This window comes from Emys orbicularis, chromosome 3, assembly GCF_028017835.1.
Source record: "Emys orbicularis isolate rEmyOrb1 chromosome 3, rEmyOrb1.hap1, whole genome shotgun sequence".
NCBI lineage: Eukaryota > Metazoa > Chordata > Testudines > Emydidae > Emys > Emys orbicularis.
The window spans coordinates 48,301,523-48,328,549 of record NC_088685.1 but is presented as its reverse complement, the minus strand read 5'-3'; the positions used below and the strand labels follow the sequence as shown (position 1 = coordinate 48,328,549).

At 46.6% G+C, this 27,027-nt stretch overlaps 1 protein-coding gene across 1 annotated transcript in view; it reads right to left on the bottom strand.

Moving 5' to 3' along the window:
- LRRC1 (leucine rich repeat containing 1) overlaps positions 1–27,027 on the bottom strand; it is a 121,967-nt gene that overhangs the window by 74,094 nt on the left and 20,846 nt on the right. The window contains exon 2 of the mRNA XM_065401732.1: positions 24,749–24,866. Within this exon, the coding sequence (XP_065257804.1) occupies positions 24,749–24,866 (118 nt within the window). The remainder of the gene's footprint in view (positions 1–24,748; positions 24,867–27,027) is intronic.

Sequence of the window (27,027 nt, the reverse complement as noted above, 5' to 3'; positions counted from 1 at the left end):
AGTAATGGAGAAGATAGGTTTGAGATACAATGCAAAGAAATGTGAAGTCATGTTAATGGGGATTACAGGGACAGAAACCAAAATTGAAGATGAGAAACTGGAGAAGGTGAACAATTTTACATATCTTGGAAGTACCATCAGCCAAGATGGTACCAGTTCCGAGGAAAGAAGAATCGGGAAGGAAAACGCTGCATTTGGAAGACTCAAAAACATCTGGCAACTCAAATACATCTCCCTCAAGACAAAACTGAAAGTGTAGAAAGCAACTGTTATCGCCATCACAACATACAGCAGTGAGACATGGCAACTTACCAAGAAAGATACGCAAAAGCTGGATGCATTTAATCACAAATGTTTGAGAAGAACATTGGGAATAACATACAGAGATAGGAAGACGAATGAAGAAGTCAGAAACATTACTGGACAAGGCACCCTCACAAATAATCTACAAAAGAAGACATCAGTGGCTGGGACATGTGCTGAGAATGGAAAGAGAACGCTTACCAAATACTGCCCTTGAATGGAAGCCAGAAAATGCAAGAAGAAAGAGGAAGACCGTGAACAACATGGAAACAAACAGTTCTGAATGACATCAAGCACCCCAACATGAAATGGAAAGATTTGGAGAGAAGGGTAGTTGATAGGCAAGGATGGCAAATGTGGATAGCCCAACGTGCAGCAAAGCACGGGATGGACTAAGGTCTAAGGCAGGGGTCCCCAACGCGGTGCCCAAGGGCGCCATGGCGCCCGCTTGGGCATCTAAGTGCACCCGCGTACTGGCCGGCGGACGAGCATCCACCGAAATGCCGCCGACAAGCGGCAACGTCAATAAGCGTCGCCGCCGAAATGCCGCCAATTTTCGGCGGCATTTCGGCGGCGACACCTATTGACGTTGCCACTTGTTGGTGGCATTTCGGCGGATGCTCGTCCGCCGCCACGGTCCTCCGTGGCTCGTCGTCTGGCGCCCGCCAGACAAAAAAAGTTGGAGACCACTGGTAAGGTAAGTGCCTACAGGCAGAGGCATCAATTCAGATATTTGGAAGGGGGGGGGGGGGGGGGGGAGGCCAATTCCAGTCCCCGCCAACTCCGCAGAAAGGACCCCGCTCTGGTCCTACTTGTCCCAACCTCCTCCCCCACACTGGGGCAGCAGGTCTCCCTCAGCCAGGGAACGTCAGTCTCCCCTCTCTCTTACCCACTTGCTTCATTGAGCCAGTGCTGCCAGGAGTAGAGTTCTCAGCAGGCTCCGCTGTACAGGAACAAACTCCCAACACTTTTAGGCCCAGCCACCCCTCCATCTGGATGATGGGGCAGCAGGGCCAAATTTGAGTGATGCCGCAACCTCATGTGCCAGGTTGCAATGCCATTCACTAATATTTGGCTCCGATGCCCCTCCATCTGTAAAAAGGGGCAGCTGGGTCAAATTTCAGTGGTGTTGCAGCCAAGTAGCCAAAGTGATGCTCCGGTTGGCTCTGGCAACAGCTGTACTGATTTAGCCTGGGACCAATACTTAAAAAGTGCAAAAACCTGGGGGCAGAAGGGCATTCGCCACTTCCCCCTCAATTGGTACTACTGCCTAGGATCCCTAGTCAAGGACCAGGACTCTATTGTGCCAGGCACTGTACTAATACAGAACAGACAGTCCCTGCTCCAAAGAGCTTACAATTATTGCCATGCCTTTCTTCTGGAACTTATAATCATGTTCCCTACTCCGCTGCGCACACAGGTGAACAAGAGATGCAAATGAATGATGCAAATCCATTCCTCCTCCCCATTGCTTTTCTTCCTTTTTTGGGCTTCAAAAAAAAGTCAGCAAGTTACTACTTTATAAAGCATGTGGGTTACACAGACAGAACAAGGGACGCTACAGACAAGGAAGAAGGGGTGAAATTTAAAACCAAAAAATCATCTTGCAGACTAGTTAGTGATGAATTTAAGCCATCAGTAATGTCAGGGAAGAATGGGTAAGTAGAGGTGATCAATTATAGGCCAACATGAAACGGATGGAAAGGTTCAAAAGGTGAGATGGAAAAGAAAGTGTGTCCTTGAGGAGGAGTTCCAGGTAAATTACATGGAGAAGCCCAAGTGTACTGAGTCATACTAAAGGGGCAGAAGGTAAAGGCAAATGGAATGAATGAACAGAGGCGATGACAAAGTAGGAGTTGAGCAAGTCCATGGAGAGCTTTTTGATAAGAATATTTTTTTGTCTTGGATTCAGAGATGGGTAGGAGTGAAATGGTCTCAGTTTCTGAAGTGACAAAGTAGTATGACCCTATTCGTCTGCATCCAAAACTGAAGGATTTAGGAAGACTAAGATGATTTTGCGGTAGTACACAGATGAAATACAGTTATAGGCTTCAACCTTGAATAAGATTAGAAGCTAATTTTGGGGCCATCTTGTCCAACACAGAGATATAAAAAAAAATCCTTTAGACAAATTCTGTGTTGGCAATCCACTCCCTTATTTAACTTCCCTAATTATATAATTCCACTGCAAGACCTCACTGTGAAGATGATCTTTCCCCTCCCAATCACTAACAAAACCTTACATTTCCATCTTCACTAGTCTTGCATACTGACTAGGCAAAGTACTGTAATTCATTCTTGTCTTTCATTTCTACGGCTATTTGTAGAATACAAATAAGCTGTGCATATCCAATTCATTTAGTCTCTAGTGGACATACCCTCTGACCCACTAATCATTTGTACAGTGATTTTTTTTCTTTTGGGCGGCAAATGAATAAGGAATTCTGCAGGGTCATGGGAAGAACAGAACGCTGCCAGAATTCAGAGCTAAAACTAGACATAATATGCATTTCTTCTTCCATAATTCCTTCGTCTAAATGTTGGCTCCAAGAAGATAGATATTTACTTTGTACTCAAGATTGGCTAATTTAAAAGACTGATAGTCACATACTTAAAGCCACTAAAACCATACTTGAGTTTAGTATATTTACACACCAAGAAAGCATATTAGTACAGAGGGTGATATTACTTTCCCTATGAAGACTGCCTGACACTGCTAATATATTTTTTTGACCATTCTGTGAAGAGTTCTCATGATATGCACCAAAACTTGAGTTTGGCCTGGATATATCTTTGCTGTTCCCCTTAAAAATTTGTCATATTTGACGGAGTTAGGCCTTGTCTACACTACAGAGCTTGTCAGTTTAACTTGCATTGACATTCAAAAACCAGTATAATTACATTGCTGGTGCGTGTTCACACAATGCTCCTTCAGTCAGCAGAGCACATCCAGTTGGTGCTCTAGCACAGACAGAGAGAGCAGTGCACTGCGGGAAGCTATCCCACTGTGCTACTCAACACCTTCTGCAGCTAGGATTTGTGGGAAGGCAGAATGGATTGCAGTGCATCACCTGTGTGGGCTCTATATCCCATGATGCAGTTTTTTTTCTGTCCCAGCATTCTATGGGCTTCCAACTGCATTTCGTAGCATTTTTTAACAGCTCCATCTTTACTGTGCACCCACCATCTCTGTCTGAAAGGATGGATACCGCACTGCTATCTACTGTTGTAGTCACTGTTATGAGCACATTGCAGATGGCCATGCAGGATATCATGAGCTCCCAATCTGAACAGGAATCAGAGTTGCCTGACCTGCTGTGTGCCATAGAAACAAACACCACCAGATTATTTTTGGCATTCACGGAGCAGCTGAACACAGTGGACCATTGCTTTGGGGTTTGGGAAACAAGCACTGAGTGGTCAGACTTCATTGTTATGCGAGCACCTGCCTGGAACTGTGTGCAGAGCTCACCCCAGAACTGCAGCACAAGGGCACCAAAATGAGAGCTGCCCTCTCAGTAGAGAAGCATGTGGCGATCGCTGTGTGGAAGCTGGCAACTCCAGATTACTACTGGTCGGGCATGAATCAGTTTGGAGTCAGGAAGTCAACCGTTGGGGCTGTGGTAAAACAAGTGTGCAGGGCCATTAATTGCATCCTGTTACAAAGGACTGTGACTCTTGCAATATGCGTGAAAAAGTGGATGGCTTTGCAGCAATGGGATTCCCAAACCGCGGCAGGGCAACAGATGGCATGCATATTCCAATTTTGGCCCTGGACCATCTTGCGACAGAGTACATCAATAGAAAGGGGTACTTCCCTATGGTATTTCAGGCGGTTGTGGATCACGGTGGGCATTTCACTGACATCAACATGAGATGGTCTGGGAAGGTGCATGACACACACATCTTCAGGAACACTGGCATTGACTAGCAAAAACCAGTATAATTACATTGCTTGTGCATGTTCACACAATGCTCCCAGCTGGAACTTTGTTTCCACACCATAAAATTCCAGTAGGGGATGTTGAAATGCCCATAGTGATCCTGGGAGGCCCAATGTACCCCTTACTCCGATGGCTCATGAAGCCTTACATGGGAAACCTGGACAGCAGCAAGGACTGCTTCAGCAATAGGTTGAGCAGGTGCAGAATGACCATAGAATGTGCCTTTGGCAGATTAAAAGTGCACTGGTGCTACCTTAATGGCAGATTAGGCCTAAACCAGGAAAATATTCCCGTGGTCATAGCAGCCAGCTGCATGCTCCAGATTTGTGAGGCTAAGGGTGAAAAGTTTCCCCCGGGGTGGAGCACAGAGGTGGATCGCGTGACTGCTGAATTTGACCAGCCAGATACCATGGCTATTAGGGGGGCATAATGGGAGGCTATTCGAGTCAGGGAGGCTTTGAAGCAACATTTTGACAATGAGCACCAGTAATGTGTTTTTCTGCATAGCATTCTGCCATGCTTTGTTAACTTGCCACCTTGCATGAAAATTGTGATGATTCCTGACTGGGATTTAGTCAGCAAATGATCAAACTGACACTATGTATTACTACCATGAGCAACCACCACGTGTACGAGACAAATAAAGATTGCTTATCTTTTTGAGAGTTTGTTTTTATTAAATACCAATTAACAACACAAACAAAAGACTTGGTGGGACGGGAGATAAGAATACAGGGCATATAGGCTCTTATAGCTGTGTGCAAGTCCAGCTCTCATTTTGGAAACTGTCCAAAGGGGTGAAGTGAACGGGGTACCGAGACATTCCAGGAAGTTGCAAGGTATGTGCGGCAGGACTTTGGGGAAAGCAGTTCTGTATCAGGAGGGGGAGGGGGGGCACACGTATTCTGCCTGGAGCGTGATTAGGGACTTCAACATCTCTGTTTGCTCCTCCATCACTTTTCTCATCCGCTCCTGGCCCTTTACAATGCGCTCCTCACTCTCCTTTCTGTCCTGCCTTCCTATTTTACATTTTTCTTTCAGGGTCTCTCTCCACTCCCTGCATTCTCTTTTTTCAGCCTCTGAGGATTGGAGCACCTCTCTGAACATGTCCTCCTTGCTCCGATCAGCATCAACTCAAAAATATCATTTAAGAGGGCTCTCCTCTCCTGCATCATGAGCACCAGAGACAGACTGCTGGAACTAGACCCCTCCAGAGTGGAAAAGAAGTCCTAACTCACCACACCACCAGACGACCCTGCGTGTGTTTCACATCGTCCTCCAACTCAACCAACCGCCTCGTCCACAACTTCGTCCGCAGGGTTAAGTCCACTGTCCACTCCCACCCGAGTATCCACTGGTCTCTCGGCAGTGGAGGTGGAGTTGCCACCAAGGATAGTGTCCAGCTCCTTATAGAAGTGGCAGAACTTTGGCACAGCATCAGAGCAACCATTTACCTCCCTTGCCTTCTGGTAGGCCTGCCTCAGCTCCTTTAGCTTCACATGGCACTGATGCGTGTCCCATTTGTAGCCCTTATCCAACATGCCATGAGAAATCTGACCATAGGTATAGAAGTTCCTATGGCTGGAGTGGAGCTGGGACTGCACAGCCTCCTCTCCCCACAGCGCCAACAGATCCAACAACTCAGGTGTGCTCCAAGTGGGAGAGTGTTTGCTGCGTGGAGCCACCATGATGAGCTGGGAAAATGCGATGTGAGCTGCTCACACCGAGCAAACAGGAAGTGGAATTTCCAAAATTCCCAGGCCTTTAAAGGGAGAGGGGTGGATACCTGTGTACCTGGGTGCAGGGCAGTGGAGTTCAAACTGCTGACCAGAGTGGTCAGGATGGGCATTGTGGGACACCTCCTGGAGACCAAGTATAGCAACATAACCAAGCACAGTGTCAACACTGACACTTTGTCAATATAACTTTGCCACATAAAGCTCTATGCCTCTCATTGAGGTGGTTTTATTTTGTCGGCAAAGCAGGAGAGTTTTGTTGGCAGAAGGAGCGTTGCAGTATGTACACCTCCACTGTTTTGTGCATGAAAGCGGACTTGTCAACAAAACTTGTAGTGTAGACAAGGTCTTAAAAACCATTAAAAGTCACTATTTAGTACACACTGTAGACTGGGAAATAACATCTGAGAAACATCAGATGGGAAACTAATTGAAATACAAACTATCAAAAAGATGTTTGTTCTGTGGCCCTTTCTGACAAAGCAAGTCAACTTTCAAGTGAGTGGGGAGGGAGGGAGGGAGGGAGGAACAGGGGTGTAAGTGTTTCCTAATAACCTTTAAAATATTCATAGATCTCCTAGGAAATCAGCCTACCACACCTTATCTGTTCTTTGACATTCACATCCCTGATTCACTTATTCCTCCTTGGTACCTCCTTACAGCCTTGTTTACACTAAGGCCTGGTCTACACTAGGCGTTTATGTCGAATTTAGCGCCGTTACATCGAATTAACCCTGCACCCGTCCACACCACGAGGCTATTTAGTTCGACATAGAGGCCTCTTAAATTCGACTTCTGTACTCCTCCCCAACGAGGGGAGTAGCTCTAAATTCGACATGGCCATATCGAATTAGGCTTGGTGTGGATGGAAATCGACGCTAATAGCTCCGGGAGCTATCCCACAGTGCACCACTCTGTTGACGCTCTGGACAGCAGTCCGAGCTCGGATGCTCTGACCAGCCACACAGGAAAAGCCCCGGGAAAATTTGAATTCCTTTTCCTGTCTGGGCAGTTTGAATCTCATTTCCTGTTTGGACATCGTGGCGAGCTCAGCAGCACTGGCAACGATGCAGAGCTCTCCGGCACAGATGGCCGTGCAATCCCAGAATAGAAAGAGGGCCCCAGCATGGACTGATCGGGAAGTCTTGGATCTCATCGCTGTGTGGGGCGATGAGTCCGTGCTTTCCGAGCTGCGCTCCAAAAGACGGAACGCAAAGATCTATGAGAAGATCTCTAAAGCCATGGCAGAGAGAGGATACAGCCGGGATGCAACGCAGTGCCGCGTGAAAATCAAGGAGCTGAGACAAGGCTACCAGAAGACCAAAAGAGGCAAACGGACGATCCGGATCCCAGCCCCACACATCCCGTTTCTACGAGGCACTGCATTCCATCCTTGGTGCAGCCGCCACCACTACCCCACCACTGACCGTGGACTCTGAGGATGGGATATTGTCCACGGCCGCTTCCTCGGACATGTTAGCGGACGGGAAAGATGAGGAAGGAGATGAGGAGGACGAGGCAGTCGACAGCGCTTACCAAGCTGATTTCCCCGACAGCCAGGAGCTCTTCATCACCCTTACAGAGATCCCCTACCAACCCTCCCCAGCATGTAACCCGGACACAGATTCAGGGGAAGGATCAAGCGGTAAGTGCTTTAAACATCTAAACATTTATTTTTAACAAAACTGGAATATTAAGAATAAGAACAATGTGTGCTTCATGATTTCTTTACCCTGGGCGCTTAAGTATTCATTTCCAACTATTTAAAAAAAATCTAACAGTGTCCGGTTGTGCATGATTCTGCTGCCCAAGCTACTCCACTCTTTAGTCCCTGCCACTGCAGCTATATGAAAATCCGGTCTATATGTCCGAGGATAGAGCAATAATCCTCCACGGACATCTCGACGAAGCTCTCCTGCAGGTAATGGGAAAGCCTGTTCATCAGGTTCCTGGGGAGAGCGGCCTTACTGGGTCCTCCAAAGTAGGAGACGTTCCCGCGCCAGGAGACAAGCAAGTACTCCGGGATCATTGCCTTGCACAGCATGGCGGCATAGGGCCCTGGTCTTTGCAGGCTTTCCCGAAGCATCCTTTCCTTCTCGCTGTCCGAGATCCTCATGATAGTTATGTCGCTCATGATGACCTGCTTTGAATTAGGTAGGGGACTGTTAGTATTGGGACTGCTTGCAAGTTCCTTTACAGAACTGTAACCGCTGGTTTACAGCCACGCGGTGGAGGCGGGAGAGGGGCAGCATACAGGGATCTTTCCCTGGGACATCCGCGAGGGGGTGGGACAGAGCCAGAGTTCATGCTTGGCCGATTGCTGGCAGCAGAGACTGGCATTGCTTTCAATGTGAAAGGAGGCCAGTGGTACTACTAAAGTTTTAAGCAGCCACAAGTCTACGGCTTACCATGTTTGCCTGCTACAGAGATTACGGTGTCCTGCCATGCTTCCCAGATCGGCAGTGCAAAACCCCAGGCACTGAAGGCGAGGTCCGAAAATTCGACCTTGTCCTGAGTGCGCATGTGATAGGTGCGGTGCATGGTCTTGTTCACAGAGAAAGACTATGTTCTTTGTTCACAACTACATTTATGTTTCGGAGGAATTCACTACCTTTTTCTCATTCCCACAGCCACATCTGCGACTGTCTCCCAACCCAGCCTGGCATCACACTCCCAGAGGCTAGCGCACATTAGGCGGAGGAAGAAGAAGACGCGAGAGGACATGTTCTCAGAACTAATGGGCTGCTCCCGAGCCCAGGCAGCACAGCAGAACCAGTGGAGGGAGAATTTGTCCCAAATGCACCGGACACACATGGAACGTGAGGAGAGGTGGCGGCAGGAAGACCAGCAGGCGACTCAAACGCTGCTTGGACTTCTGAGGGAGCAAACAGACACGCTCCGGCGCCTTGTTGATGTTCTGCAGGAACGGAGGCAGGAGGACAGAGCCCCGCTGCAGTCTATCAGTAACCGCACTCCCCCGCCACCAAGTCCCATACCCCCCTCGCCCAAAGTCCAAAGAAGGAGGGGCGGCAGAGTCCGTGAAAACTCTCACTCCACCCCTGCAGACTGCTCAAGCACCAGAAGGCTGTCATTCCCCAAAATTTGAAAAGTCCTTTCCTGCCCGCCTCACCCAAGCCCCCGTCCAAGTTTCACCCCCCAGTTTCATGTGTGGTTGTTAATAAAAAATACGTTTCTGTTCATTACTGTTTCAGTCATGTTCTTTTGAGGGAGAGTCTGTCTGAAGGGGGGGAAGGGGCTTGGTAATTGGACAGGACAGTCACCTTTAGTAGGGTACAGAGGCGGGGGCAGGTCCAGCAGCAGGGCACATACACAGTGCAGTGACTAGTTACCCTGGTCAGTCTGGGAGGTGGTTTTCATGTTCTGTGCGTGGAGGGGGGGGGGGGGTTGCACTGTGACTTTGTTGCGGGGGAGGGCAGTTACAAATCTTATGCAGCGGTCCTTGTCCTGGATCACAGAGCCACGCAGCAGGGGATCTGTAACCCTCCTCACCCTGCCATAAAGTCACATAGCCCCCACATACACGCAGTCCCGCTCAGGAGGGCTGGCAGGCTCCGTTGAAACAACCAGTCCGCCACTGCGAATCCTGTCATTCCTGGAGTTTAGAAGGATCATTTGCATCAGTACACTACACCCGCTCCCCACCACAGTCTGCGTCCCAGGTTTCAAACATTCCCGCGAAAACAGTAATAAAGACAACAGTGTTCATTAACAAAATAAAACTGATTTTATTTTTTTGGAAGGGGGTGGAGGGGGTCTGTAACTGGAGAGGATAGTCAACATTAACTGGGTAAAGAAACGGGGGCAGATTCAGCTTCTCTGTACAGAAACTTAAAAGTCACTGGTTACCCTGCTCACTGTGGAACCTAGCTTTCAAAGCCTCCCGGATGCACAGCGCGTCCCGCTGGGCTCTTCTAATCGCCCGGCTGTCTGGCTGGGCGTAATCAGATGCCAGGCTATTTGCCTCAACCTCCCACCCCGCCATAAAGGTCTCCCCCTTGCTCTCACAGAGACTGTGGAGCACACAGCAAGCTGCTATAACAATGGGGATATTGGTTTCGCTGAGATCACAGCGAGTCAGTAAGCTTCTCCATCTCCCCTTGAGACGGCCAAAAGCACACTCCACCACCATTCTGCACTTGCTCAGCCGGTAGTTGAACAGTTCTTTTTCAGTGTCCAGGGCGCCAGTGTAGGGCTTCATGAGCCAGGGCATTAGCGGGTACGCTGGGTCCCCAAGGATCACTGTAGGCATCTCCACATCCCCAAGAGTTATTTTGTGGTCCGGGAAGTAAATACCTTCCTGCAGCCGTCTAAACAGACCAGAGTTCCTGAAGACGCGAGCGTCATGAACCTTGCCCGGCCATCCAACGTTGATGTTTGTAAAACGTCCCCGATGGTCCACCAGTGCTTGCAGCACCATTGAAAAGTAGCCCTTTCTGTTAATGTACTGGCTGGCCTGGTGCTCCGGTCCCAGGATAGGGATGTGAGTTCCATCTATAGCCCCACCGCAGTTTGGGAATCCCATCGCGGCGAAGCCATCTATGATGACCTCCACGTTTCCCAGGGTCACTACCTTTGAGAGCAGTACCTTAACGATTGCGTTGGCTACTTGCATCACAACCACCCCCACGGTAGATTTGCCCACGCCAAACTGGTTCGCGACAGACCGGTAGCTGTCCGGCGTTGCAAGCTTCCAGAGGGCTATGGCCACTCGCTTCTGGACAGTCAGGGCTGCTCGCATCCGGGTGTCATTGCGCTTCAGGGCAGGGGACAGCAACTCACAAAGTTCAAGGAAAGTCCCCTTCCGCATGCGAAAGTTTCGCAGCCACTGGGATTCATCCCAGACCTGCAGCACTATGCGGTCCCACCAGTCCGTGCTTGTTTCCCGTGCCCAGAATCGCCGTTCCACAACATCCACATGACCCATTGTCGCCGTGATGTCCTCGGCGCTGGGTCCCGTGCTTTCTGACAAGCCTGTGCTACTCTCAGACTTCAGGCCCTCACCGCGGTGCCGTAGCCTCCTCGCCTGGTTTATCTGCATCTGCCTCTGGGAAAGGTGGATGATAACCTGCGAGGCGTTGACAAGGGCCACAACTGCAGCGATGGTCGCAGCGGGATCCATGCTCGCAGTGCTGTGGCGTCCGCGCTGTCACTGACCAGAAAAGTGCGCGAACTGATTTCCCGCCGGCGCTTTCAGGGAAGGAGGGAGGGCAGTAGTGACGGACGGATGACAAGTACCCAAAAGCACCCTCGACCCTTTTTCTTTTACCCAGAAGGCATTGGCGGCTCGACCCAGAATTCCAATGGGCAGCGGGGACTGCGGGAACTGTGGGATAGCTGCCCACAGTGCACCGCTTCCAAGGTCGACGCTTTCCCCGTTAGTGTGGACTCACAAAGTCGAATTACTGTCCTTAGTGTGGACACACACGTTCGACTTTGCAATATCGATTCTACATTTTCGATTTAAGAGAAATCGAACTACCCTCGTAGTGTAGACATACCCTAAGAAATTTTACAGATGACTGGGGATGGCACTGGTGGGAATCATTTTGGTAAAATCCCCATTCAGACACAGCCTTACAATGGGATAACTATTACTTGCATATTTATGCTACCTCAGACATAATTTAAGTTAATGCTGCTTACACAGTTTACTCAAGTCTTCTCCCCCGTCCCCGGCGCCAGGAGGATTGGGGGGGAAAGTAAAGCAATGTAGAAAAGGAAACCACCTCATGCTTCTATACTGGCGAACAAACAGTGACGTTAAGAGGTTGTAGGGCCTGCACCTGCTGAGGATGTCAAACTAAGACTTTCTCGAATAGGGAAATTCACTGTCTTATATTCAGTATTAGCACAAGAGAGTTTGAGAGAAACTAAATATGTAGCCATGGGTTTCCCTTAACAATATACCTAAATATTTAAGAAAGCACTACCACTCAAATGCTTTCCTGTTCACCTTTTAGTGAGGGCATCTGCAAATAAAGTCCAGGATAGACTTCAGATTCCGTTTTTAGACAAAAAGCCATTTAAAAATACACACAATTAAAAGGTCATTTTAATACTTGGCAGTAAGAAGACAGTGAGGGGAGAGAATAATAAGAGAAGGTTACTCACTCTGTGAAGTAACTGAGGTTCTTCAAGATGGTGTCACTGTGGGTACTCCACTTCAGGTGATTGTACATCCCTGCACCTTTGATCGGAGAATTTCAGTAGCAGTGCTCATCTGGGTCATGCATGTGCTCTCCCCATCTCGTGCCATTGTCAGCATCTATCTAGCACCACACAATCAGACCCCTCTCAGTTCCTTCTCTACCATACAGTCCGGAAATTGAACTCTGAAGTAGAGGGGAAGAGGGCAGGTAGTGTAGCACCTACAGGAACACCATCGTGAAGAACCTCAGTTACTGTACAGGGTGAGAAATCTTTTCTTCTTTGAACAGTGTCCCTGTGGGTGTTCCACTTCAGGTGACTGTCAAGCAGTGCCCCTCGGTCAATGGAAGGGGCTTTGGAGTTGCATGGGTAATTGATGATAATATACTAAGTCAATTCACTCAAACTTGAACTCAGATCAATTGCATAGTGTTTTCTGACCATGTATGCGGATGCCACTTTACAGATGTCCATGATTGGTACATTGTTGAGAGAGGCTACTGAGGTTGATATAGACCTGGTGGAATGTGTTCAGATCCCTGTTGAGAGCTGTATATCCTCCTGTTGGTAGCAAAGGTGGCTGCATCCAGAAATCCATTTAGACAGTCTGCTTGGAAAAGGCAAAACCTTCAGATCGTTCTGAAGTTGAAATAAAAAGTTTCAGTGACTTTCAGTAGGTCTTGGTTCTCTCAAAGTAGCACGTTAATGCACATCTGATGTCCAGAGTGTGAAATATTGAGTCCCATTAGCTCACATGAGGTTTAGGGGAAAATGAAGCAAGATGGATTGGTTGGGTAAAAATTTAGGATGAGGTTTTAGGGTGACCTTGTCCTTGAAAAAGATGGTATATGGTGGGTGTGCCAGGAGGGCCCCTAATTCTCCCACTCGTCAGGCAGACATGATAGTGACTAAGAATGCCACCTTCATTGACAGATGTGTTAGCATGTTGCTAATGGTTCAAATGGGGCCCCAGTAGGCAGTGTATTGCCAAGTTCAAGTCCCAAGGTGGGGTAGGTACTCATATTTCAGGGTAGACGTTTCTGATATCCCTAAGAAAGCATTTGGTGATAGGAAGGGAAAATACAGATCTCATATATAGCTTATGGTCTTCTTTCTTCTTCTTCTTTATGCTGCTTTTCCTGGTGACGGTGTACCTTGTGATGAAAGGCGGTAATAGCTGCAAGATGGACTGTGAGCAAGCTAAGGGATATGCTGCAACTAAAGAACTCTGGCCTGTATTCTAAAATCATTGGTAAGGGGGGCGGTAACGGCTCGGGATAGTTTGTTTTTGCACCAGATGTAGAATCTCCTCCATTTATGAAGTATTGCATGTGGTTGTCCTTCTACTGTTCAATAATATGTCTTTCAGCTATTCCGAGCAGGTCAGTTCGTCGTGATGGAACCATGTAGGAGCCATGCTCTCAGGTGAAGCCTCTCCAGGTTTGGGTGATAAACCTGTCCAGCATCTTGCGATAGACAATTCAGCAGAAGTGGAACAGTGCATGGTGCACATACCGCCATACTCAAAAGGTATGAGTACCAAGTTTGTCTGGGCCACGTGGGGACTATCAATATGACTTTGGCTTTGTCTCCTCTTATTTTGTGTATTATCCTTGATAGCAGGGGAATGGGGGGAAACACGTATAGCAGAGGCACATCCCATTTGAGAAGAATGGCATTGCCCAGGGATCAGAACCCCAACCCTGCTCTTGAGCAGAATTGCAGGCATTTGTAATTCTGGGATGTCACGAAGAGGTCTATGAATGGGTGACCCCAGTGTTTGAATATGCTCTCCAGAACCGTGTTCTTTAGCTCCCACTCATGGTCCGGAGAGAATTCCCTCCTCTTTGTATCTGCTGTGGTGTTTTGACAGCCGGAGAGATACGAGGCGGACATGTTGACATTGTAGCGGATACATCAGTTCCATAGTTTTCTGGCTTTACTGCACAGGAAGCGTGATCTTGCTCCCCTGTCAGTTTATATAAAACATGCAAACAATGCTGGTTTTGTTCCTGATCAAGGGCAGGAAGTGCAAGCACGTGTTGCGGACTGCACTATTCCAAGAAGTTTGTGTGTAATGGTGTCTCAGAGGGAGACCATCTTCCCTGAATTGTGTGATGTTACAGGTGGGCCCCCCATCAAGGAGGCGTTTGTTGTGAGAAGCATTGAGGGTGGAGTCTGCATGAAAGGGACTCCCACACACATGTTGTGGGGTTGGGTCCAACAGTGTAGAGAGTCTTTGACTTTGAGCAGCAGAGTGAGGTGCCTGTTCAGGCCATGTTTGTATGGAATGTAGACAGTTCTTAGCCAACTCTGAATGCAGAGCATGTGAAGTCATGTGTGTCATACTATGGATGTGGTTGCTGCCATATGGCCTAACAGTTGGAGATAGGTCTGCACCGATATCTGTGGGCTATTCAGTACTGTGAAGATCAGACTATGGTAACTAATCTGGTCGGTGGTAGGGACGCTTTGGCCTCTAGAGCTTTGAGATGGGCCCCGTTGAAGTCCAGTTTCTGCATGGGTGTCAATGTTTACTTGGAATCCCAGCCGCAAGAAGAGGGCGATTATCTTGTGCAGAATATCTATAGCATCGGCCGCCTCGGTGGGTGCTTTTAGAAAGCAATCATCCATATAGAGAAATATTGTCACTCCCTGCTTATGGAGGTGTGCCGCCACTACCGCAAGAATTTGGGGGGCCGGGAGGGAGGACCTCACACTGTTGCCGAAAGGCCAAAAGGCAGAACTTTGTACTGATAATATTCTGTCCCCAGAGTAAACCTGAGGAACCTCCTGTGTGCAGGATGTATGGTTACGTGAAAATAGGCATCTTGTAGGTCGAGGGCTGAAAATCAGTCCCCTTGTTCCAATGCTGATATTATTGTTGCTAATGTGACCATTGTGAATCACTGGACGAATTTGTTGAGTTTTCTGAGGTATAGAATAGACCTCCATCCACTGTTCTTTTACTCCCACTACTTCTTAACCCAGAAAAAGCTTTTCCCTCTGTGTTGTGATGGTACCTGTTGTACAGCGCCCAGATGTAGGAGGTGGCTTACTTCTTGCCGTATAAGGTGTTCGTGAGAGGGGTCCCTGAAGAGGTACAGGGAGGGAAAGTGGGTGGGATGGAGATGAACAGTATCACATAGCCTGAATAAATTATTTCTAGAACCCATTTGTCCATGGTGATGGATTGCCACGCTAAATAAAATGGGGGCTGGCCAGTGATGGCGTCAGCACTGAGGAATGGGGGAGGTCTCTCAAGCCTTCGACCAAACCCTCAAAATTGTTGTTTTTCAGAGGATTGGTGGGATGCTAATGATTGAGCTCAGGGTGGTTGATGCTTTGGAGGTCTATCTGTGCCTATCATATTTCCTCTGTTGTTGGGCATATGGGACAGACCTTGTACAATGGGTGGCATAGTATTTACCCTGTTTTCTTTTTGATGCACGTGTGTATATATCAAGGAAGCGAAGAGTCACCAGAGAGGCCTTCATGGTGTGAAGGGACTCATCAGTCTTTGCTGCAAACAGCTTCTGGTCATCAAATGGAAGGTCTTCCACTGTGGATAGTATTTCTTTTGGGAAGCCAGACAAGTGAAGCCACGAAACTTGATGCATAACTAGGACAGTGGCCATGGAGTCTGCCGCTGGGTCAGCCGCATCTAAAGATGCCTGTTAGGTGGTTTAACTGGGAGTTGGCCCTCTGAAATTATGGCTTTAAATTGATCTCTTTTGTCTTATGGAATTATGTCAATAAAATCAGAGTTTGGAATAGTTTGTGTGGTTATATTTTGCCATTAGAGCAGCATAACTGGCGATCCGAAATTGAAGAGTGGCTGATGAATAGGCCTTGCAGCCAAAGAGGTCTAACTGTTTTTACTCTTTGTCATTCAAAGTGGATCTGGATTGGTGCTGCCTGTCTCATTGGTTGATGGCATCAACCACTAAGGAATTTGATGTGGGGTGAGAAAATAAAAAGTCCATTTCCTTGGAGGGGACACTACTTTTTATCCACTCTCTCGGAAGTAGGCAGTATCATAGCCGGGGTCTGCCATGTTTTTAGCCAACTCCATGAGTGTTGTTTATCAGAAGCGCAATTTTCGATGAAGAGAACGCTTGGAAAATGTCCAGTAATGTGTGTTGGAACTCTGGGACCTCCTCTAGAGGGATCTCTAGGGAATCAGTGATTCTTTTAAAGAGCTCTTGGAAATGTGGGTGGTGGTGGCATTATGGCCTCTTCTGGGAAGAAGAAGAAGAAATGTTAGTTGCCGTGTCGTGTCCTATTCCAGGGTCGCCTCCTGTTCTTCAAAGCTTTCTTCAAGGGGCTCTGATGGTGCAGTCATTGAGGATGGTGGGGGAAATCTAATCCTCTCCCTGGGGGGTCTCAGGGGCCTGGGGTACTGTCTCCTATATAGTCCCTAGGGGTCCCAGTAGGCCCACTGAGTGGGGAATGGCATAGGTGGTGCCATCCTCCTCACAGCAGAAGGCACCCTCCTCCTCATCTTCCTCCTCACTGGAAAATGGAGGGGCCAAAGATGAAATGGGATGACATGGTGCCGAACATGCTGGAGAAACATTGGTACCGAAGAGAGGTGATTCTGGCGTCAATGAAACAAGTAGGTCCTTGTGGTGTAGAAAATGGTGCAGTGCCAATGATTTCAGTACTGAGGTGGTCAGCGCCAACGATGCTGTTGCAATTGTGGCTGTCAGTGCTGACATCTGAGCGCTCTGCACTATTGGGACAGGAAGTGGTGCCGTATCTTTAGGCAGCTCTGTCTATGCCGTAGCAGAGGAGGTAGGTGTCTGTTTGCCCCTTGACGCCGAGCCTGCCCGCTTTCATGGTACGCTGTGGCTTGTAAGTACTCAGCTGCAGTGCAGTTGGTACCAAGGGTATGGAGCGGGCCAGAGACCACTTCTTTTTCGGAAGCTCTTTAGGGGAGGAAGTCAATGCTCTTTTCCTCACTACCTTTTTGGAGGAGGAAGCTTTCCACTGTGAGAAGAGTGAAGTTGCTGGAGACTATAATCCAGAGGGATTCTGTGGACCAGGATCGGATGCCAGGCACAGAGACTTCTCCATTAATAGAAGTTTGAGACATAGGTCTCCGTCCTTCCTGACACAAGGTTTTAAGCTAGTGCAGAGAGAGCACTTCTGTGGGACGTGTCTCTCACCTAGGCGCCAGAGGTACTGAGTGTCCATCTGAGACTGGGATCACCTCCCGCCAGGAAAGGCAGCATTTGACGTCCAGTGAACCAGGCATGATTCAAATTATAGTGGTTTGATCCTAACAGTGAACACAAACTATACTAAGGGATATACAAACTTGGAAGAAAGGGGAGAGGAAAAAAAGGTTTGGTTTGTTTTTTTAAGAAAATAAACAGGGAGAAAGGGATAAGTAAGCCTAACTAGGGTACTTAAGACCACTCTAAAAGACTGTTCTAAACATTAAGTATAGTTATCGGTTTTAACACTGCTGGGAGATCCATCTCAGGCAGAGGACAGCTGAGAAGGAACTGGGGGGGGGGGGGGGGTCAAGTTGCGCAGCACTAGTTAGGTGCTGACAATGGTACAAGATGGGGAGAGCACATTTGCAAACCAGACAAGCACTGCTGCTGAAATTCTCCAACCAAAGGTGCAGGGATGCACAATCACCTGAAGCGGAGCACCCACAGGGACATGCCTCGAAAAAGAAGCTTAAGTTAGAGGGTCACTCCACACAGCAGTCTGTACACAACAGATTCAGGGACCATCCCAGCAAAGAAAGTAATCTACAACAGCAGACAGAAATATAATGGTACAGAAATACAAGGGGAGTAGGAGAGAAGAAACAAGGCCAGAATGAAAAGGCAGCAAGACAATAGTTGCAGGACAGCCCCTAAGGAATTCTAAAAGAAAAACTTTATTTCATTAGAAGAAAGATAATATTTATATTCCACAACTATGAGTGCAAGGCAAGTCCTGTTTTCATTTCAGGCTGAAGCAGGCCTGGTGCTACTGAAGAGGAGGAGAGGGGCAAAGAGAACATTTACCCCCTAGCAATGATCTTCACAAGGCTCCAAATTATTGTCCGAAAGGCCAAACAAAGCTACCAATGTTAAGCAATGGAACAGCAGCAAATTGGAGAGACTTCATCCTTTATATAAATTATAAAGCACAACAAAATGCTGGCTTTTTAGCCAAATTCTACTTTACAAAAAACTCCCCTAATAATGGGACCCTAGAATTGATCCTCAGGTGAAGGTAGCTTTCTTATTTCACATGTAATGGGAAGGAACTTCAGTTGCATGAGAATAGTTCATACACAGAAGTGACAGCGTACCAGATAGCTCAGTGGTTTGATCATTGGCCAGCTAAACCCAGGGTTGTGAGTTCAATCCTTGAGGGGACCACTTAGGGATCTAGGGCAAAATCAGTACTTGGTCCTGCTAGTGAAGGCAGGGGGCTGGACTTGATGACCTTTCAGGGTCCCTTCCAGTTCTAGGAGATAGGATATCTCCATATATTATTATTATTATTTCCCACAAGAGAAGAAACAGCCCTCAGGCCATCAGCTTTTTGCACCTCAATCATGCGAACACACGAGCACTCTAGAAATTAGAGGCTTGGCTACACTGGCACTTTATACCGCAATAAAGCCTCCCAGAGCGCTCTACCTTACTCCCCATCCACACTGGCAAGGCACGTAGAGCGCTCTGACTCCTTGGCTAGAGCACTCCTGGTACTCCACCTCCACGAGAGGGATAACGGCTGTTGCGTATTGGCTGAGACACCCCAGGGCCAGTGTGAATGAGGAGTTATGTTACAGCGCTCTAAGTGACCTCCGGAAATGTCCCATAATCCCCTTAAGTCAGGTGGCCTCTCTTCTCTTTGTTGTGAAATGGCTGAGGAATGCGGAAGTGCCTTTTCAGAGCTCCGTTTCAGACAGTGGCTGCTTATCTGCAACGGGGCAAAGCAAACATTTACTGAGTGAGAGAGAGGGGGGGGGTAGGGGGGTTAGGGGGATCTGAGCTTACAAGATAGCGTGCTGACACACTCTCAGCACTCCAAAAACCCACTCTCTCTCTCCCCCCACATACGAACAACACACTCATTTGAAAAGCACGTTGCAGCCACTTGAACGCTGGGATAGCTGCCCATAATCCACTGTTCCCAATGCCGCTGCAAATGCCGCAAATGTGGCCACACCAGTGCACTTGCAGCTGTCAGTGTGGACAGACTGGAGCGCTTTCCCTAGTGCGCTCTCCGAAGGCTGGTTTAACCCAAAGCGCTCTACAGCTGCAAGTGTAGCCAAGCCCTAAGATGGGTAAATTCTCGTCCCCTCAGTTTGACTGAAGTAGTTGATGGAGGAACTACTGTTTGACAAGGAACAGTGAACAGCTAGGATAGAAAAGGGCATAGTTGCCATCATCCTCACTGCTATAAGCCCCAGACATTGCCAGTGTGAAGTTAATGCTAAAACAGTTCACGTTAGTCATGGTAGGGCTAGCATCTGCAGAAGCCATGCTGCTTTTGAGGCAAGAAGCAGTGCTGAGGCCTGGTCTACATTTAAAACTTATACAGGCATAGTTATATTGGTTAGGCGTGTGGGGTTTTGTTTGTTTGTTTGTTTTGTTTAAACAGACATAGCTATGCCAGTATAAGTAGGGTGACCATATGTCCCATTTTGACCAGGACAGTCCCTTTTTTAAGCATGGCCCCAGCCATCCAGACTTCCCCCCCAAAAAAGTAGGCATTTGTCCCGTTTGCTCTTGCTGACTTGATCAGTTGGCAAGAGTAAATGGGACAAATGCCCACTTGTGTCAAAAAGTGGGGTGCAGTGGGGAGGAATGTTTGGTGGGGGCGAGTGGAGATGCCAGCCCCCTCCCCGCACCAGGGAGGAAGACAGAGCGGGCAGGGGGGGGGGGGGGTAAGGCAACATTCCAGCATGGGGAGGGGGCCAGCAGGGTTCCAGCGATAGGCAACAGCCTCGGTGGGGGTAGGCCTCAGGCAAGTGGCTGGGAGTGTCCATTTTCTCTTTGGGAAGCTATGGTCACCCTAGTTATAAGTCTTAGGGCTTGTCTACACTTGAAAAACGCTACAGTGACACAGCTGCAGCACTGTAGTTAATTCAGTCACACGAGAACCCCTGTGGCGGTAGCTAGGTTAATGGAAAAATTCTTCTGTAAACTGAATGCTGTCTACACAGGAACTTAGGTCGACCTAAGTACGTCACTCAGCAGTGTGGATTTTTCACACCCCTGAGCCACGTAGTTGGGTCGATCTAATTTTCTAGTGTAGATCAGCCCCTAGTCTACACACACCAGCGTACGGCCTGGTCCACACTAACCCCCCACTTCGGACTAAGGTACGCAAATTCAGCTACATTAATAACGTAGCTGAATTCGAAGTACCTTAGTCCGAACTTACCGCGGGTCCAGACGCGGCAGGCAGGCTCCCCCGTCGATGCCGCATACTCCTCTCGCCGAGCTGGAGTACCGGCGTCGACGGCGAGCACTTCCGGGATCAATTTATCGCCTCTAGACAAGAGGCGATAAATCGATCCCAGAAGATAGATTGCCTGCCGCCGAACCAGGAAGTAAGTGTAGACGTACCCTAAGAGAGCCTTTGCAGGCATAGTTAATGGCTCTCAGGGGAACTGGTGTAAACTATGCCAGCAAAAGCACTTGTATACTGATATAAGCTGCATCTATGTAGGACACTTTGCCATTATAGCTATACCAGCATAGGTATGCCAGCACAACTTTTCTGGTGTAGGCATAGTCTCCTCCAAGCAGATGGCCTGTGCCAGCTACCCGAGCTGAAAACCCTGCCCACACCAGGAAGAGCAACTTTTTGTCAGTCAAACTCAAGAATCCTAAAGGCTTGTCTACAAAGAAATTAAACCAAATGAATTAAAGGTGTGAATTTAAAGTGTATTACTTAAAGCACATTAGGGCCAGTCTACAATGGGAACTTATATTGGCATAGCAACGTCTCTCAAGGGTGTGAAAAATCCACACTCCTGAGAGATGTAACTAAGACCACCCAACCTCCGATGTAGTCAGCACTAGGTCAATGGAAGAATTCTTCCATCAACTTAGTTACTGCCTCTCGGGGAGGTGGATTACCTGTGCTAACAGGAGAATCCCTCTTGCAGCTGTAGCTGTTTAAGTATAGGCATATCCTTAGACTCCTGTGTGGATGCTCTAATTCAGAAGTAAACTCAGTCCAATGTACATTACCTTAATTCCTCGTGCAAATTTCCTAAATTTCCAGTCCCATAGGCAGGGATAATCCACATGTACAATGATTACGTTTGCACAAACATCTTTTCTGAAGTACTGAATGTGTCCTTTGTTGGAGTTTATTATTATTCCTCCTTCTCAGCTGCTGCTACCTCAATGGGGAGCATAAGATGTCCCTCAGTCCTAGAAATCCTAGTATAATGTATATCGAGTTAGGAGATCGGGCACTTGGGTGGCAAGCACAGGAGGGCTGGGACTTCTGGGGAGTAATAAAGAGCAAGGAGCAAAGGCAGCAGGGAATGGATCTTCACCATCCCTGACAAAGCTTCCACTGAGTAGCATTCCTCCCTTCGTGCCAACATAAGAGAGAGACTCACTCTGCTGACAGCATGATGAAGTGTTGCCTGCATGTAGCAATTCACTTATATCTTGGAATTTAAAATATTGTGCAAGTTATATTTGTTGGTGCTGGGGATGCCACTGGCTCTTTACACACCTTTTTCGATTTGCAATGCAATTCTGTAGTCTATACATCTGATATGTAAAGTTTCCCTCAGCTTATCATTTGAAGGGTGGGGAGAAAGGAAGAAACATTAGCTCTATGATAGGAGAAGGATGGAAGCATTCTGTTCATTCAGTAAATTCTCCTCCACCTCATCCTGTGGTAGAACATTCAGAGTATCCCATTTTATCTGTGGGGAATAGTCCGGTACAACGGCCAGCGGTGGTAACTGTAATTTAATGAACTGGTATTAGTATTCCATCTCTGAAGGAAGTAGGATGGTCAGAAATGAAAGCCATTAGTGCACTAAGCAAACAGCTAGGACAAGAACAGAACAATGATCTCTTGTGCCCAGAGTTAAGATGTCACCACCACACGTCCCTATGCATGCAGCAGGTCATGTTTTCACAAGCAGAGCTGTTTTTCTACGTCTGAAAGAAACACACGATTGAAGTTTTTGCTGAGTACATAAATAGCAAAAACTGATTAACAGAGAGTCACTGGGTAGGAGGAACCTTAGGCATGTTGAGATTCTCTCTCCTAAGTAAAGCTGTTCTGAAGAACAGAAGTAGGAACCTCACAGAACACACTGATATTTAGAATATTGTGAGAATCCTTACACAAGGTTTTTTTAGATTGACAAAAGCAACTAAGTTGTAAGCAGTTACATGCAACTGTATTAAACTGAAGAAAGTTAAGCCAGTCATTTCAGGTTATGAACTTGGAAAACAAGAAAATAGCACAATAAAATGAGTGATTAAGACTGGACCTTGGATGTACAAGAGAAATTGCTTCCTGCAACCTACTTTAGTCCAAGTCATCACTTCACAAGTTATTGCACAAGGAAGTATTTTATAACCACCACCACCCTTCACACAGAAACATTCATTCACACTATCCATTCTTGTTAGAGTTGAACTCTCATGCCAACTTCCAAGTGAAATCAGGCTGCTTAATGTTCAATGGCTCTGCTTCATCAGTTTTTCTGCAGTCAGTTATTCATTTGCAGGGAAAAAACAGAGTTGAGCCAAAGTACTGTTTCCTTTGGAATTAAAGGGTTGCCATCTCTTGGCAGACCTACACAGCCAAACGCTGTACATAAAGCCAATGGCATTAACACACAGACATATACACCATTTTTACAATGCAATTTCTTAACCAACTGAATGCATTCTTTCTGGCTCCCAGATAATTCCTGCTCAATCACACAGCCTTTTTCCTACAAAGCTTTGTGAATATGCATGAAATGATACAGTACAGTGGAAGTCTTGCAGTAATTCTTTTGGGAATGGGGGTCAGAAGTGGCTGCATTTCATCACTGAATGTCCAGAGGAGGGGTTAGGTGAGACTGCAATCACCTGACACCTTCACACAGGTATGAGTGGGTGGGGAAGAAGAGGAAAGGTTGGGTGACTCTACAAATGGAAACAAAATACAAATTTCCCTTACAGTTTAACTTCACTTCTCTAGCTCTTCAGTGTTCATTCTCCTTATATTCAGGTACATTTTTGTCCCCGTCCCCCCCATACATGGCAATTTTCATGAGTATACCCTGAAGCAACACTCCAGATATAAAAGGATAGACATGACTGCCTCTGCACTTAACTGGCTCTTGTTCCTTCACTAAACCAGAAGCGTATCACTGAGTACGACCCCTCTGCCCAGGGGACTGGTGTGTTGCTTCTGCAGTGTTCCTGATATTTGCTGGCCCAGGCAACAAGAGACCATGCTCCAGTCCTAAACACTGATTTGCTACTCCTAATCCATCAGAGCAGCAAGCTGCTGAGAGGGGGCCCTGCAGGTCCTAAACATCTCCCACAGTTACCAAGGGATCACCAGGCTACAAAGCTGACAAGTCACACCAATTTCACTGTCACTGCTTGGAAAAGCAGGAACAGCAGTTGAAGCAAGCGCAAGAACTCAACAGACGGTATGCTTTTTACTTGCAGCGAGGAACAACAACAAAAGATTAGGGGGAGAGAGACGGAAGAGGATGAGGAATGGAATGGAAATCTAACCAGGGCATAGTCTTTGAACATCGATGGGCTTTCTCCCACATCTTTCATTTTGGTCTCTGCCTTCTAGGTGTATATTTATAAACTGTGCTTAAAAACCTTACCAAACAGACACACAGAGAGCAAAACAGGATGCGCGCACACACACACACTTACTTCAGCCAGCGGTATTTAACCTTTCTGAAAGGAATGGGTAGAAAAAAGAATAGAACTCTAATGCTATAGTTCTACTGCTAGTTCCCCTTAGCACTGAAGCATAGCACACTCAGTCTAGCACTCCAGAAAACTCTGTGCATTATCTAGGAGCACATTTTGTAGGGTATTTAGAGGCTTCGGAGCCATACAAAGACCCCAGTAGCATATTGAGAATCACAGTACAGTGTAGAACCTCAGAGTTACAAACACCAGAGTTACAAACTGACTGGTCAACCACACGCTTCATTTGGACCTGGAAGTACGCAATCAGGCAGCAGCAGAAACAGGGGGGGGGGGGGGGGGGAAGCAACAACAAAAAACCAAGTACAGTACGGTGTTAAATGTAAACTACTTAAAAAAACAAAACGGAAAGTTTTTTAAAAAAAAGATTTGACAAGGTAAGGAAACTGTTTCTGTACTTGTTTTATTTACATTAAAATGGTTAAAAGCAGCATTTTTCTTCTGCATAGTAAAGTTTCAAAGCTGTATTAAATCAAAGTTCAGTTGTAAACTTTTGAAAGAACCGCAACGTTTTGTTCAGAGTTACGAACATTTCAGAGTTTTGAACAACCTCTATTCCTGAGGCATTTGTAACTCGGAGGTTCTCCTGTGTACAATAAATAGAGCAGAACCAAACAAGTCTGTGAATACTCTAGCTTACCATTTCGAGACAAATCAAGTTCCACCAGCTGCATAAAGTTTGCTATTTCTGGAGGGAGCCGTTGAATTTCATTATCACTGAGTCCAAGTTTCCGTAATTTTACAAGCTGGAAAAAGGGCTGAAAAAGAAAATCCCATATTAATTATTATTCACATAATGCATTTGCAACTTGGTTAAGTTCACATATGTGAAGTTTCTTGGAGGGACAGCAGCACTGGTTGATATAAACATCTAAAATCCCAGGGACTGCCTCACAAATCTTCTTATTCAACTAAGTCTGATAAAAAGCAAGTACAGAAGCAACTTAAAAAGAAGCCAGATTCTTTTCAGAACCAGAGAAAACACTTTCCATCTAGGTATTTGTACTGACCTTGCTATGAAAGGTGAGTAGACTTTGCAGGACTCTTTTTTGAAAAATAAGATTTAGTGTAGCTTTCAGAACATGTATAAAATTCTAGCCATTATGAATCACAGCAGATTCATAATGGCTAGACAGTTACCTAATTGTTACTTAGCGGCTTGCTTTTAAGCAATAGTTTGCTGACTACACTTCTAGATAAATACTATTTTGGTATTATTTTATTCAGCAACTCTCTCAGAGAACATCTCACAGTCAGCATTATTCTGATCTCACAAAGTATAATATTAATTATAAAAGTTATTCGCATACACAGATATCCACATCCCAATTATGATGGTTAGAGCACAAAGAGAACTCGCTACTCCAAAAAGCCTGCAAGTTCCATTCCCATAGTTTTAATACTGTAGGGAAATATTGTGCTCACACAAGTCAATAAAACATCATCTCTACGACTATCTTGTGATAGCTATGGACTTGGATACCACAATTTTCTACTTTGAAAACTGCTTTTCAGAAGAAGGCATTATAAAAGAAAAACAGTGTTGCCAACTCAAAATTTTATTGCAAGTCTCATGATATTTAGATTTGGAGGGGTTTGTTTTTGTTTAAGCCCCAGCTCCTGGACTCAAGTGATTACACAAGAATCTCAGCTTTCATTTAGAAAATTTTCTAGCCCTAATGGCTTCAGTGAAAACATGGACCAAGTGTTTTCTAAAGGATAAAAAAAAAAAAATCATCAAAAATAAAAACACACCCACAGATGGCAAATAAAAAGAAGCCCCAATTTTTATTTTTTTAAATCTAATTTTTAGGAGGGCTCCTCCACAGCCTCAGCATGGCGCTCAGCAGCGCTCGGGCGGGGCGCTCCTTGGGGCGCGGAGCCAGACACCTGCTCTAAGCCAAGCGGCACGGTAAGGGGGCCGGGGAGTTGGAGAAGGGGGGCAGTCAGGGGACAGGGAGTGGGGGGGGTTGGATGGGTCGAGGGTTCTGGGGGGGGCTGTCCGGGGGGGCAGGGGTGTGGAGAGGGGTTGGGACAGTCAGGGACAGGGAGCAGGGGGGGTTAGATGGGTCGGAGGTTCTGGGAGGGCTGTCGGGGGGCGGGAAGTGGGAGGGAGTGGCTAGGGGGCGGGGCTACCCCCCCAATGGAGTGTCCTCTTTTTTGAAAGTTCAGATATGGTAACCCTAATATTGATATCATTTGACTCCAAGGTGTCAAGTTACATGTTATGGGGAGATTTTACAGCAAATGGGAAGGGATATGGTGCACACAATTGCATATGGAAGAGGAGATGGTTCACAAGACGCTATTAATATATAGTGCACACTAGGAACATTTGAGAACTCCTCATCCAAACAGTGTTTATTACATATACAGCATGTACACGTCTGCAATATATATTGCAAACACCATATAAAAATGTATAAGGACCAAATATGACCAGTTAAACTGGAACAAGTTACAAGATATTTAGCCAGGTTACTATTCCCAAAGTGAACTAAATTTTATACATTTAAAATTCTCTAAGAACTATATTTCCATTTTACGCACCAGTTGAGGAGGCAACACCAATATTCAGATAAATTATAAACTATAAAAATGTGAAAAAACAAACAAACAGTCTTAAAGTTGTTGTAACCTTTTTATACAGGCCTAAATCATTTTTCAGTTCCAATTTTAGTGGATTCTATTCCAATTTCAGATAATGCCTATTTATAGTTAAGCAAGAGCTACACTGTCAATGCTTACTGAACCCTTGAAGTAGTCTACGAGCTACCCCTACTTCTGCCAATTGTTTGTTAGTGGCCAAAATAGCAGTATTTACTAGTTAAAATATCTATATATCTATACACATGGGAACATTACACTCATCAAGAGAGCATATTGCTTTAAATATTTGCTACATGTAATCTGATAGAC